Source organism: Cryptomeria japonica, chromosome 9 (assembly GCF_030272615.1).
Source record: "Cryptomeria japonica chromosome 9, Sugi_1.0, whole genome shotgun sequence".
Lineage (NCBI taxonomy): Eukaryota > Viridiplantae > Streptophyta > Pinopsida > Cupressales > Cupressaceae > Cryptomeria > Cryptomeria japonica.
Window position 1 is genome coordinate 479,842,247 of NC_081413.1, and position 15,037 is coordinate 479,857,283.

The 15,037-nt window shown below is 35.5% G+C and overlaps 1 protein-coding gene across 1 annotated transcript; it reads left to right on the top strand.

Annotated features, from left to right (window-relative positions):
* Positions 1–5,249: 5,249 nt before the first annotated feature.
* LOC131075981 (uncharacterized) lies at positions 5,250–8,287 on the top strand. The gene is made up of 4 exons (XM_058012994.2): positions 5,250–5,468; positions 5,860–6,058; positions 6,868–7,243; positions 7,685–8,287. Exons 1-4 carry the CDS (start codon positions 5,460–5,462, stop codon positions 8,058–8,060), a joined length of 960 nt encoding a protein of 319 aa, XP_057868977.2. The 5' UTR covers positions 5,250–5,459; the 3' UTR covers positions 8,061–8,287.
* The last annotated feature ends 6,750 nt before the right edge of the window (positions 8,288–15,037 follow it).

Sequence of the window (15,037 nt, forward strand, 5' to 3'; positions counted from 1 at the left end):
CATTAAAAAGAGAATATTTTTCGTCCTCCATGATCATATCTTCGAAGGTGTGCTCATCAAGTCATGGAAGGCACATCAAATCCCACCAACATAATTTCCTATGATAATGGTATCAAAATGCAAAGGTGCCTCTTCTCACCATCATTAAACAAGGAGCTAAGATTATATATATTATATAACTAGCATACTTATATTTTAAAAAATCTAAGAAAGACACGTCAAAATGATTGCATTTTTATATTTTTTTTTTTCATTGTGGGTACTTAGAATGGATATGAGATTGGTATAACATCACTTGTCATCTCTTTCCCCTTTCTTGGCAATTCTATCTGATCTTACCCACCTCCTGCAAATGGGTCCCACATATTGTGATTGTCCCTCTAATCAGAACTAAGATGCTTTGATTTGCATCAGTTTGGTGCATTTCATAGTCATATCTTGTGATTTGGATTGATGAGTGGTGGCTACTACTCAGGGGGGGTATTTAGATGTTCATATTTGTGAGTTTTTGTGAGGTTATGTGTTTGCAAATATGTATCTTTGTCATTGATGTCAAAGGGGGAGAGATTCATGTGAAAAAACATATAGCGATTTCAGGGGAGAGATTATTTGTGCAGAGGAAAAGAGTTTTATAAGAGAGTTGTTGAATTCTTTGACATTGATTGTTTTTCACATCATATGTTACCATCAATGCCAAAGGGGGATATTGTTGGGATATTGTTGGATGAGTACTGCAAATATGTGCCTTAATGTTATCTCACAGATGTGTTGTCATTGATGTCAACATATTTTCTTTGTTTTGTGCAGTGTTGCAGTTAAGCTCAGTTAATTGGTTTAAGTTGTATGTTGATGATCAATGTTTGCATATTAAAGGGTTTGTAGAGTAATATATCTATTTGATTCAGTGTGAGTGTCTGAGGTCTGCATGAATATTTGAGTGAGTTATGAGTATCGGTGTTGTGGCCAGTTCTTCAATTGTTTAATGTTGCCAGTATTGGGTATTTTGATATGCATTGCTCCACATTGTAATATCTTGGTTTGCGGATTTGGAATTATATTTGGGACGTTGATATGTGTCTTCAATTCAGATGGTTTGTGGTTTGGAACTCCGCAAGTTATTTTCCAGGTTGACAGTCAGTTCAATTGATATTCTTGAAGCTCACTATAAAGTTGATATGATTCTAGTAATTTGAGCTAGTGCAGATGTTGTTGTGGTAATTCATGATGCTTGTGGATGTTTCTAGATCATGTGCTATTCGTGTTGGTGGTCCGCATTGATCGGTGAGCGTGTTATTGATGATTTTCCTTGATCTGGTGGTATTTCTTCATGTTCTTGGTCAACATGGTGATTGTAGCGTGTTACGGATGTGTGATGCATTATTCGAGGTGATGATTTAGGTCCACATGAGATATTGTAGTGTGTATGGTTATATTTTTATAATTAAGTGATATGTGTTGAGCTGACCTTGATGAGGTTGATGTCATGTATAAATAAATGTAATATATTTGTAATTGAGTGAGTTACAGATGCATGGAATGTGTGAATAATGTATTAATCATTCGATAGCAGAGCATAAGTGTGGAGAAGTGTGAGAGATGTCATGTTCTTAACCAGAACTATAACTAGGCATTAGGAGATGTTATTATTCAGTTCATGATCTTCCAGATTTAATCTGAATGTGTTTGTAAGATAGTGTGTCTTCCCGGGGTTGTATCCCTTCTTTGTTTTTGAGCAGTGAGTTTTAGGCAGTGTGTCTAAATGCGTGTGCATTCCCCATTGTAATATTTCATATACTTCTAACAAGGTATCATCATATTGTGGGTAGGTTTTCACCGTGGTTTTTCCCTTGACCGAGTTTTCCACGTCAATTTTTTTGGTGTTATATGTGTGTTCATGTTGTGTTGTTGATTTATGCTTTCAATGTTAATTATCAGATATGAGATTTGTGTAAGTTGTTGTAAAATTTGGTGACAACTAATCCCCCCCCTCTCAGTTGTCTACCCTATTTTCATCAAACATCTGTGTGGCATGCTATAGTCTCATACAGACTGCAAACAGAAAAGACTTATAAACATGAAAACCCAACTCTATGTTTTGGTTAACTTGCAAAACCTAGAACTTAGAAACTTAGCAGCAAATACTAGATGATAAATACAAATATAAATAAATTAACAACAAATACTAGATGATAAATACAAATAGAAATAAATTAAAATGAAATAAAAAAAAAGCATAAGAAAACCCTCATGCATTCGAATGCCTTCAAAAAACTTAGATACATACATACATAAGAGGAAAAATGTTGGGGTTGTTTGGAGATTTGCCTTAGTTGTCCCTGTTTTGGTGTTTCCACCTCCACAACAGCCAGATAGATAGATCAAAAAGATAAATAAACAAGATAAATGATTTGATAGATAAGAGATGTGATAAATCCCCAAGATTCTCAAAGACATGAGAAAGATATATCCCCAAGATTCTCAAAGACATGAGAAAGATATTACTAGATAGGCTTGAGAAAGCCACACGGGCTTCACTTGGTGAACCTGGGTTATAGCACGTGCGTTCATGGCGTACTAAAGGATCCCCCCATTTTCAAAAAATATTGCCCTAAACTTTTTTTCACCCCCTCCCAATACACAACCCGAATTAAAAGCCCCCCTATTTTCACCAAATAGGGTATTTTTTCATAGCCGGAATTAAAAACCCCTTATTTTCATCGATAGACAATATATTGCAATTTTTTGGATATTAAACCCCCAATATGAATGCACGTGATATAATATTGCCTAGCTAGTGAAGCCTCCGTGGAGAAAGCCAAGAGAACTTGAAAGACTATTGTGAGAGCTTGAGAGTGTTGTAGCAAATTAGAGACTATTGTAGCAAGAAAGAGAGAACCAAGAGAAAACTGAGACAACTAGAGAGATTTCTTGAGAAAACCCCCAACCATTGCATGAATGAAAGAGATAGATTTAAAATGAGAGAATAGGAGGGAAAGAAGAGGTTGGTGAGTTGTTTAGAAGATCTTGAGCCATTTCTATCAACCTGGGTAGGTGAAAAGTGTTAAAACGCATATAATTGACATTTAAATGTTAAGATGTTCAAGACAAATGCGCAACACGTAGACGGCTGCGCAATCCACTAGTGTCGAGATGAATCATGCTCAAAAGTGGTGGGTGCTAAAAGGTAACTACTGAAAGGGTGTCTTGAGCATCCTGAGAGGGAAAAGGATGATGCAAGTGTTAAAATGAGCCTACTCAGATGCTAGGGGAATGGACACTAAAGTGGCTACAAAAGTTTAGGTGGAATTACAAAAGGGTATGCAATTTTTGACATTACAATACATACATACATATATACATACATACACATATGAATACATGTACACATATATACATATACATATACATATACATATACAAGATGATCCTTTAAAATACATATAGAATAAGTGATTAATTCAAAAAAATTCTCCTAAGAACATAAAAAGTTGTGTTATATGGTGAAGAAAGCATGAAAAAGAGTGAAACATTGGACTCTTCTACTCTATGCATGTATTCAAAAGATATTGCATTATTGTTTTGTAATCAAATTAAACTTCTTATTGAAGTATTGTATTTTAATTGGTAAAGGCGAAAGAATATTTGTTTATTATACCATCCAACAAAATTCAAAACTCTCGAAGATACGATTAGACGAGGTTCATTACTACTTCGACAAACTCAATCACTTAATCATGACAACTTGACCAAAAGATAACTCCTAAACACACGCTGGTTTTGTAATCAATCAAATTAAACTTCTTATTGAAGTATTGTAATTTAATTGGTAAAGACGAGAGAATATTTGTTGATTATACCATCCATCAAAATTGAAAACTTTCAAAAATACAATTAAATAAGATTCAATTCAACTCCGACAAACTCAATCACTTAATCATGACAACTTGACCAAAAGATAACTCCTAAACACATGCCCAACATATAATAATTCATATTAGCATCTAAATAAACAAACCAATTGCATTAAAAAGTCGGAATACTTTCCGACCTCCATGATCATATCTTCGAAGTCGGTGTGCTCATCGAGTCACGGAAGGCGCGTCAAATCCCACCAACATAATTTCCTACGATAATGGTATCAGAATGCACAGGTGTCTCTTCTCACCATCATTAAATTACAAGTGTCTCAATCAACTCATATGGCGGAGATAAATGGATTGCTATGAAACTTCGACTAACGAGAAACAAAATTCCGCGGTAAGCTCGGAGAATTTCACATCCTCACGACGTTTCACCTTCTTTTACTCCTCCAACACAGGGAAAACGAAAGACGATGATGAAATCCATTAAAACGGGAAAGAAAGAAAGAAAAAAAAACCAGTGGCTGCCCACATATTTCCTCCTAAATTCCCATTTTTCAGCCTTCAGTTTTCGTTCTCCTTTCCACTTGTCGTTTTGCGTACGCGGAAGAAGAAATCCGTCGTCTCCTTCGAACAAGGAGCTGAGATTATTATTATATAACTACCATACTTATATTTTAAAAAATCTAAGTTAGATACGTCAAAATGATTACATTTTTAATTGTTTTTTCGTTCTGGCTACGTGGAATGGATATGAGATAGGTATAACATCACTTGTCATCTCTTTTCCCTTTCTTGGCAATTCAATCCGATCTTACCCACCTCCTGCAAATGGGTCCCACAGATCCTGTCGTGTAGCGGCCACAAACATCCTCCATGCGCCGTTTTCCTGCTTCTCTATTTCATACCGTGTACAGATGTATGGAAAATCAAAGATTTTTCCATTCCTGCAGGAAGTGAGAGAAGATTTTTCAGTCTTACCCACTGAATGAGGATTCAAACTGGGGCTCTAGTTCAACCAGAGTTGGTTTGGTTGACTGAGGTTAGATGATGATGATGTTGCTTGGCAAGAGGCGGCAAGAAACAAATTTGTGGTTTCCATAAATCTATTGCTTGTTTAGGAAGAGGAAGTGTTCTTCTTTTCTTACTTGTTGCTTAAGCAAACTCTCTTCCGTTTTCTACGCGTTTTAGTTCAGTGCCTACATAGGCATCATACCGTTACAATATTCTGCATTTGTGATTGGAGAGACCCAACTCAAGGGGACTGATAAAATCATTGTCTAAGGACTGAAAGGTATGAACTTGTCATCATCAGTATTGAGTTATTTGGATGTTAAGAATCCAAGTTTTCAGTAGATTCCTGCCATTTTATATGCTAAAACTTCGTTCTTTATCTTACACTGATTGAAATGATACATAGAGATCAGTTGCTCAGTTGCTGTGCTGAGTTTTGTTAAGAAATTTATGAGATCTTATGAAGGGTACATGCTGAATCGGTTTAAAAATCATTAGAGATTATAAGACTTTATGAGAAATCTATAGCTCGATCGTCAGCTTTGATTTCATGCTCATGTATGTTGAAGAATTGTAACTTCGTGTATGAGAAAGGTATTAAAAGATGGATTGAATTGAAGACTAGATTATATCTAGTTTTTTATTTCATTTTCATATATGTTGATGAGCAGTAACTTCATTTATGAGAAAGATGCTAAAAGATATAGATTGAATGGAAGGTTAGATTATATGTAGTCTTTGATTTGATATTCATATATGTTGATGAAGTGTAACTTCAGTTATGTGAAAGATGTTAAAAGATAGATTGAATTGATGGTTGGATTATATGCTGATGGACTGTAACTTCATTTATGAGAAAGATGTTAAAAGATAGATTGAATTGATGGTTGGATTATATGCAGATGTTAAAAGATAGATTGAATTGATGGTTGGATAATATGTGGTCTTTGGATTAGAATTGGATGTAATTAATCTGATTGTGCAGTTTGTGAAGATGAGGATGAGCTGCAATGGATGCAGAGTCCTGCGAAAGGGGTGTAGTGAATCATGTATACTAAGGCCTTGCCTAGAATGGATACGAAGTGCTGAAGCTCAAGCAAATGCAACAGTTTTCCTAGCCAAGTTCTATGGACGTTCTGGCCTTATGAAGCTTCTAAACTCTGGTCCAAACCATCAAAGACCCGGTATGTATATTGTTTATTGCTTTTTTTTTAATAGATCAGATTTGAAATTGTAAATCTTTGGTGGTTTGAATTATATAATATTTAGGCAGAGAGATAACTTTGAAAAAGTAGTTTTCAATAAAAATAGGATAACTGTTTTATCTCTTTTGTGTATAGGTAGAAATATTAAAGTAGAGTTATAAATTCGACTAATCTTAACATCAAATGATTAACAGGTAAATATTTTTGTCAATTACAATAAGATAATCACTTTCGTAGATAAAGTTTACAACTTTGAGATAGGATGACCATTTACAACTTTGATACTTGATATATTTATTACTTTGATAGGATTACTATTTATCACTTTCAGTCATAAAGTTTGAAAATTAATTGGATGACTGTGAGAAGCTTTAAATTTACATTGATTGTTTGACAACCCAATTGCAAGGATACCACTTATAACTTTGTAGGAATACCACCACAATTCAGCTGCTTATAACTTCATAAGAATACCACTGCATACAATTCAACTGTGGAGATACCACTTACAACCCCAAAAAAAACGACTGCAACACACTCTAATACTACAATACCACCTGAAAGATTTAAACTTGAATATTCTCTATAAAAACCCTAGAACCTTAACATTTGAACAAAACCCTTTTATCATACACAACCTTAAGATCACTTAAATATAATAAAAATCAAGTAAACTAATCATCTTCACAATATAGATAAGTTCTTGTAAAAATGAATAAGAAAAACGTAATACAACATGACAAGTTACTGTAGCTATCTAATGTCCTTTTCTTTTTTGTTGGTTTCAGTTATATTCAGGTCCCTTCTCTATGAAGCTTGTGGAAGAATTATAAATCCCATATATGGATCTGTGGGGCTCCAGTGGACTGGCAATTGGCATAGCTGTCAAGCTGCAGTAGAAAGTGTTCTCAAGGGGCATCCATTACAAATGGAGGGACCTCCTGATTCTCCAACTTCAGATTGCTCAGATACAAAGCCATCTCCATCAAGATTAATTGATTCAATCTTAACAGACAGACCTCTCAAACTCAGGAACAGGTGTCGATTCAAGCGTTCTCTGCATAGAAAACCAACCACCCATTTAGAAAAGCTCGATGTTACCACTGATTCTCAAGCCTGCAACATAAAATGGCCCAGTTCTTGTCCAAAAGAATTTGAATCAATGTAAGGATGAAGCATCTAGTTGGTCAATAAAAGTAGGATAAGGATGAAAAGTAGGATAATTATCTGTTACTTTTAATAAAGATGAGACATAAACATAAAACTGTCATGGATAGCTTGATAATTGTCTAATATTTTTATTAAAGATGAGACATAAAACTGTCATTGACATTCGATTATTGAAGAGTGTAATATTTAAGTAGAGTGCATCAAACGTAATTTTTTTTATTGACAGTTCGATTGTTAAAGAGTGTAATATTAAAGTTCAATAAAAGTAAGATAATTATCTACTACTTTCAGTAAAAATGTAGTGTGAAATTGTTATTGAAGATTTAATCATTGAAAAGTGTGATATTTAAGTAGAATGCATCGAACACCATTCTTCTTCTTCTTTACTATTTGTCTGCATACATTAATGGCTGATCAATACTGTCTTACATGCAGGTTTCAGGTAGCCCAAGAGGAGAATCAAATGAAGGCCTGCAATAACAAGAAGATTACAACTTATTCAGTCCAGGATATTGTGAAGGCAGAGGCCACTGTTGAACCTGCACAAGTTCAAGGAGAAGTGGCAAACGAAGAAGCAGTGGAAGAAATATTTTACAGTAATGATATGGAGATTTTCAGTGATGATAGCCATGGTAAAGAGATTGATGAGAATGATGTGGAATTAGAACTTAGACTTGGATCTCAAGCTTCCCATGAAGCAGTACAGATCCTCCAAGATTTCAAACAGTCTCACAGGCTTTGGAGTAGTAAAAATGGGTGCAAGTATCATCCTCTTCCTAACTTCACATCTCTTAGCCTTGCTTTGAGCTAAGCATGACATTGTATAGATCATCTGCTTAAGAGAGAGTAGTTTTCATGGCTTTTTTGTCATCCATTGACAGGCATTAGGTCTAGAATTCTCTATGGTGTAATTGTAGCTTTTTTGTAAGATGTAATAGTGTGTCATTTTAGTCTGGTCAATAATGGGTTTCTTGATAATCCTTTCTGTCCTACCTCTCTAATATTTTACTTTGAGATTGATCTGATATTTTGGAATCTTGTAGCTTCTTGCGTCATTGTGGTAGGTATCTTTAGGCATATAGCAACCATATCTCTTTCTATAATTTATTAATAATAATAGTTTATAGTTGTTATTTCAATTATTTATTTATTTTTACAATGAAAAGAAATAAAATATATTTTTTGTAAATTATTTGAGTTAGTCAATTATTTAAATAATTTTTGAATTGATTAATCTAGATATTAGAGTCAAAAAATATCAAAATAGTATTGAAATATGTAAAGAATTTGAACATGTTAGTATATTTAGTTTTAATAATGATGAGGAACTTCTTTTTGTTGGCATGACATGCCCTCCGGTACCAAGTGAAAGGTGAGGTCATCGTTCCCATATAACAATATTGAGGTTCAAAACTGCGAGCACATTGAATCAGTGAAGGCACAAGCTTGCATTCACAATGGCCTAATAGGGTTTGAACCTTGGTGGTCACAATGTAACTACACCACCACTTAACCAACACACTGTGGGAAGAACCTCAATGATAAGGAATATTTTGATTTGGAATGAATTGTGATTTTTTCAATGAAATTAAATTTGTATTAGTCAAGTCTCGAAGGATTACAAAAGTGATTATTATATATCTTGGTTGAACCACACACCTACAATCTTGATCCCTATATTTATGGCTTTGAATCTTATTTGCAATTTTGAGAATGGAAATGTAACTTTGAATATGGTCTAGTTCCTTTCAAAATGTGTTCAAGTAACAAAATATAGATTAGGATGTTACAAAAGAGCGCCAATAGTAAGTGTTATGTTGGAAATGCAAGTCAACTAGTTTCCCACCTTGTACTTTAGTCAAGCCCCTTTGTTTATTCAATATACAAGTTTATAGATATGCTAAGAATAATGTGAATGCTTTGGTGAGTGCAAACATTGATGTTATATTTTCTATAACCAAATAATGATTTTTAGGTGCTCCAAAGTGAATGATATTGGATTAAATGTCTTGATGTACAAATGGGTTAAGGCTTTTTCCTTTTATATAACCGCTCAAGCATGCAAATTCAAATATTTGACACTTGAGTTAATGTATAGTAGCTAGTTGTAAATCAATCAACTTGGGCCCAAGATTAAAAATTTAATTTTGGAGTTTAGATGTAAAGGTTGTACATTTAATAACCAAGTTCAACACTATAAATGTCAGATTAAGCCAAGGTGGGAAATATTTAAAATACATATCAAATTTGGAACCTTGGGAGATGTTCAATCAAGTTCAAGATCTTTGAACTAGTGTATTATTTTTTTCTATTAAGCTTCCCTCAATAAAATCCTTTATTGACAACAATTGGGCTATGTCCCTTAGATCTAGAGGTGTCACATTTACTTTAAATAGATGTGTTAAAGGCATTTGTCCTTACTAGGTTCCATGTTTTCCCCATTCTCGATCCTAGATAAGTAGATTGACTACTTAAATTAGTATAGCCATGTTTCACTATGATATCAAATTCTTTGAATAACAATAGCCAACAATATATTCCCCCTTAGATCATAGCTCAATCCATCAAATACTTAAATGGTTATTGGTTCATGAAGAAAGTAAATTGTCTAGATAATAGATAATGCTTAAGCTTGTGTAATTGATGCAGTCACCGGTTAGGAGGGACCTCAAAGAGATCAATCTGGACCGGTCAGCAAGAGTAAACACAACAGAAACACAAGGATATGATGGAGGCAATGCAGAACTGAATGAATTATATCATGAAAACTGTTTACAATCAACCGGTAACAACCGGGTTACAAAAACTGTCTCACTGGCCTGCTAAAACATGCTTAATTATAGAACAGGTCACAACCGGGACCTCAAATCTTAAGATCTATCTTCTATGTTTTATATCTTAACTGATCTACATTCTAATGCCCAATTACAATGATTTATACGATTTAAGGGGAACTGGTCGGCCCAAAAAAGGATCAAATGCCGAAGATCAAGACCTAATGTGTAAGAACAGCAAGGTCGGCCTCCGCCAAAGAAATTCCTCTAGAAAATCCAAAGGATGAAGTGCGGATCAAAGGGAAGGTTGACCACACGCCAAGGAACATCAAAATCAATGCTCGAGGCTCCGCAAGCTACGGAAGGGATCCAACAGATTTCGGTAGATTACAAATGCAAATAGGTCCAAGCAACCCGTACCAGAAAACTGTCTCAAAAACCGGTAGCGATAACTTATCGAAAAATGATCCAAATGCTCCACGGTTTGGGAATAAGGTAGATGATCAAGTCCTCAAGCAAAAATCCAACTCCTTGAGATCCAGTGAGCCAATACCTCAGAATGCAGAATGAAATGTTGAAACTGCAAAACAGAAAGGAAATATTTTTGGTTGATGCAAGATTGCCAAGAACTGGGAATGCTCCTGCATCAGATATTTGGGGTTGTTCAAAAAAAGTGAGTCTCTCACTTTGCTGGGGTCAGAGGAAAACCAAGGTGGTCTACCTCTGCCTGAGAAATCCAAGATGAATCTTCAACTGGTTTGTCTTTCCACTTCACTAGACTCCTTATACTGACTGCTCCAGGTACAACGCCCAATCCTACTATCCAAAATGTCTTCAATCTGATATGGTTCCTTTCGGGGCAACTGTCTCTCTAAGTTTGCAATACTATCCTCACTGATTTTTGGTTCATGATATTGATGTAGATCTACAATGTTAAATATAGGTGAGATACTCAGGCTATCCGGTAACTCCACTTCATATGCATTTTCGGAACTGAACTTTCTCAAAATCTTGCAAGGTCCAAACTTTCTCATCTGCAACTTGTTATAAGTTCCAACCGGGAATCTTTCTTTTCTTAGATACACCATCACTTCATGATCACCAACTTCAAATTCCTTATGTCTCCTCTTCTCATCTGCTTTCTCCTTATACTTGATGTTCATGTCCTTCAAATGTTGCTTAACTTGAATATGTAAGTCCTTTATGTGATCTACAAATTCTTCTACTTCTGAACTTCTCTGGTCTTCACTGCTAATATCTCTTAATTATGATATACCTCTAGGGTGTGCTCTGGTAACAATCTCAAAAGGTGTCCTTCTGGTACTCTTGTTTACTAAATTATTGTAGGAAAACTCTGCTTGTGCAAGGATCAAATCCCAACTTCCGGTTTTGTCTCCAAACTAAGCATCTTAACAAATTCCCCAAGCTCCGGTTAACTACTTTTGTCTGTCCATCAGTCTGTGGGTGAAAAGTAGAATCGAACTTCAAATTTGTCTTCATCTTCTTTCAAAGTGTTCTCCAAAAATAACCAACAAACTTAGTATCTCTATCTAAAACTATGCTCTTAGGTAATCCATGCAATCTCACCACTTCCTTGAAAAATGGGTCAGCTATATGCACTGCATCTGATGTCTTCTTACAAGGTATGAAATGAGCCGTCTTCAAGAATCTATCCACTACCACAAATATAGAATCATTCCCTCTCTGTGTTTTAGGCAATCCAAGTATTAAATCCATGCTTATATCTTCCCAAGGTCTCTCTGGTACTATCAAAGGTTTATACAATCCCACAGTCTGACTACTACCCTTTGGAACCTGACAAACTCTACAACTTTGCACATATTTCCTAACATCCTTATGAATCTGGGGCCAAAAGTAATGCTCACTCACCACTGCTATTGTTTTATCAACACCAAAGTGTCTGGCTAATCCTCCACTGTGTTTCTCCTTTATCAGATTCTCCCTCATAGAACTCTTAGGTATGCACAACTGAACTCCTCTGAATAACATCCCATCCTGAATGAAGTAATCCAACCACTTGCTTCTGTCTACCGTAACCAGTTCTCTACATGCTCTCCAAGGTTCTGCAAAATCCGGGTCATCATCATACAAAGTCTTCGACTCCTCAAATCCTATTACTGTCACTCTCATCTATGTTAGCAAATTCCTTCTTCTACTCAATGCATCAACAATTTTGTTCGATTTCCCACTTCTATGCTTCAACACAAAGGTGTAACTATGCAAAAATCTACCCATCTCATATGTCTCTAATTCAACTTACTCTGACTGTTCAAATACTGCAAAGCTTGATGATCAATATATAACACAAACTCCTTAGGCAACAAGTAATGTCTCCACTTCTTCAAGGCTTGAACTATGGCATAAAATTTCTGATCATACACTGAATATCTCCTCCGAACATCATTCAATTTCTCACTGAAATAAGCTACTGCTCTCCCTTCTTGACTCAATACAACTCCAATTGCAGTTCCACTTGCATCACAGTCCACTTGAAATACTTTGTTGAAATCTGGTCAAGCTAACATAGCTGCTCGGTCACTTTCCGCTTCAACGGTTCAAAACTTTTGTTTGCTCTTGTGGTCCACTTGAATTCCTTTCTATCTCCCCTCATTAGCTTAGTCATAGGGTTACAAACTGAACTGAAATTTATGATGAACTTCTGGTAGAAACTAGCCAATCCATGAAATCATCTTACCTCTCCAATGCTTTTCGGTGTAGGCCATTTAACAATTGCTTTTACTTTCTCAGGGTGCATCTTCAAACCATCTTCAGATATCACAAATCCCAAATAGACTAACTCTTCCTTCATGAAAGTACACTTCTTAAGATTTATCAGCAACTTTTCTTCTCTCAACCTCTGCAAAAATTGTCTTAAATGAAACAAATGCTCCTCTTTTGTCTTACTGAAAATCATAATGTCATCCAAATATACAATAATAAAGTTATTCAAGAATTTCTTCAATACCTCATTCATCAACCTCATGAAAGTACTCGGTCCATTAGTCAATCCAAAAGGCATCACCAACCACTCATACAGTCCTTCATTTGTCTTGAATATTGTCTTCCACTCATCTCCTTCTCTGATCCTGATCTAATGATATCCACTCTTCAAGTTTATCTTTGTAAAGTATTTGGCTCCACTCAAACAGTCCATTATGTCATCCACCCTAGGCAAAGGAAACCGATATTTCACCGTGATCTTGTTTATTGCTCTGGAATCGGTACACATCCTCCATTCTCCATTCTTCTTAGGTGCTAATACTGTTGGTACTGCACAAGGACTCAAACTTTCTCTGATCAAACTTTTCTTCAACAATTCCTGCACTTGTTTATTCAACTCTTCATTCTTTGTCGATGTCATCCGGTGTGCAGCTTTGTTAGGCAAACTAGCTCCGGGGACCAGGTCCATGCAATGACTAATACTTCTCACAGGTGGTAATCCATCAGGCACATTATCTAAAATGATGTCTTCATACTCTGTCAGCGACTCTTTTATCTCTTCCAGTTATTCTTCTTCATGCTCCAGATTCTCAGTTTTCTTAGGAACTAAGGCAAAACACACATTCTCATGTCTCATTCCATCCAGGAATTTCCTTCCATCCACCAAACAGATTCTAGCATTCGTATAGACTTCACTCTTCAAACGCTCCTCCAAGGGCAACAAGGTTTGCTTCATCCCATTGGCCACAATAGTGTATGTGTTCTTCCTCCCATCATGTATTGCATGTCTATCAAAATCCCAAGGTCTACCCAACAAAAGGTGACAAATATCCATAGGCATAATATCACACAAGACTTCATCATGATAATTCCCAATTTTAAATTTCACCAAACATTGCTCACTTACTAACAACTTATTATCATTTTGAATCCATGCTATCTGATAAGGCTTAGGGTGTTTCAATCTTTCCAAATTCAACTTATTCACCATCTCTTCTGAAATAAGATTATCTAAACTACCACTATCAATAACAACTTTACAGCACTTATCAGATACCTTACATCTAGTCTTGAACAAATTCTTCCTCTGCAAGGGTTCCTCATTTCCTCCGGTATGACACAAAGCTCTCCTCATCATCAATAGTTCTCCATCTTCTGGTTTATTTAGGTTTAGGGTTAGAGTTACATTTATGGTAAGGGTTGTGTTTAGGGTTAGGATTTACATCATGTTTGGGTTTAGGGTTAGGATTATGATTAGTGTTAGGGCTTAGTATTATGGTTAGGGTTACATTTTACACCATGGTTAGGCTTAGGGTTATGGTTTGGGTTAGGATTTAGGATTAGGATAAGGATTATGGTTAGGGTTTGGATTAGGTTTAGGGTTCAGGTACAGTTAGGTTTAGGGTTTGAATTATTGTTAGGGTTAAATTTTAGTCTAAGGTTTCTGATTAAGGTTAGGGTTTAATGTTATAGTTATGGATATGGTTAGGGTTAGAATTTAGATCATGGTTATGATTAGGGTTAGGGTTTAGGTTGAGGGTTAGTATTAGGGTTATAATTAGTGTTAGGGGTAGTCAGGATGAGGATTAGAGTAAGGATTAGGATTATGGTTAGGGTTAGGGCTTAAGATTAGGGGTAGGGTTAGGATTAGAATTATCATTAGGATTAGCCCTTAGGGTTATGGTTAGGCTTATGATTAGGGGTAGGGTTTACACCATCCTTAGGATTAGGGTTAGCATTTGCATAATGGTTAGGATTAAGGCTAGAATTTATATCATGATTAGGTTTAGGGTTATAGTTTACATTATGGTTAGGTTTAGGTTTGGGGCTTAAGATTTACATCATGCTTTGGGTTAGGGTTAGGGTTTAAGGTTAGAGTTTTTAGTTAGGGTTAGATTTTAGTGTTAGGGATAAGAATTATTCTTAGGGTTATGGTTTAAGGTTATGGTTAGGTTAAAGTTAGGGTTAGGTTTAGAATTAGGATTACGATTAGGGTTAGAGTTTATGGTTATGATTAGGGTTATGGTTGATATCATGGTTGGAGTTAGGGTTA

Coding starts and splice junctions, on each gene's coding strand:
- LOC131075981 (XM_058012994.2), top strand. Junction 6,059..6,867: donor TCCAAACCATCAAAGACCCG/GTATGTATATTG, acceptor TGTTGGTTTCAG/TTATATTCAGGTCCCTTCTC. Junction 7,244..7,684: donor CCAAAAGAATTTGAATCAAT/GTAAGGATGAAG, acceptor TCTTACATGCAG/GTTTCAGGTAGCCCAAGAGG.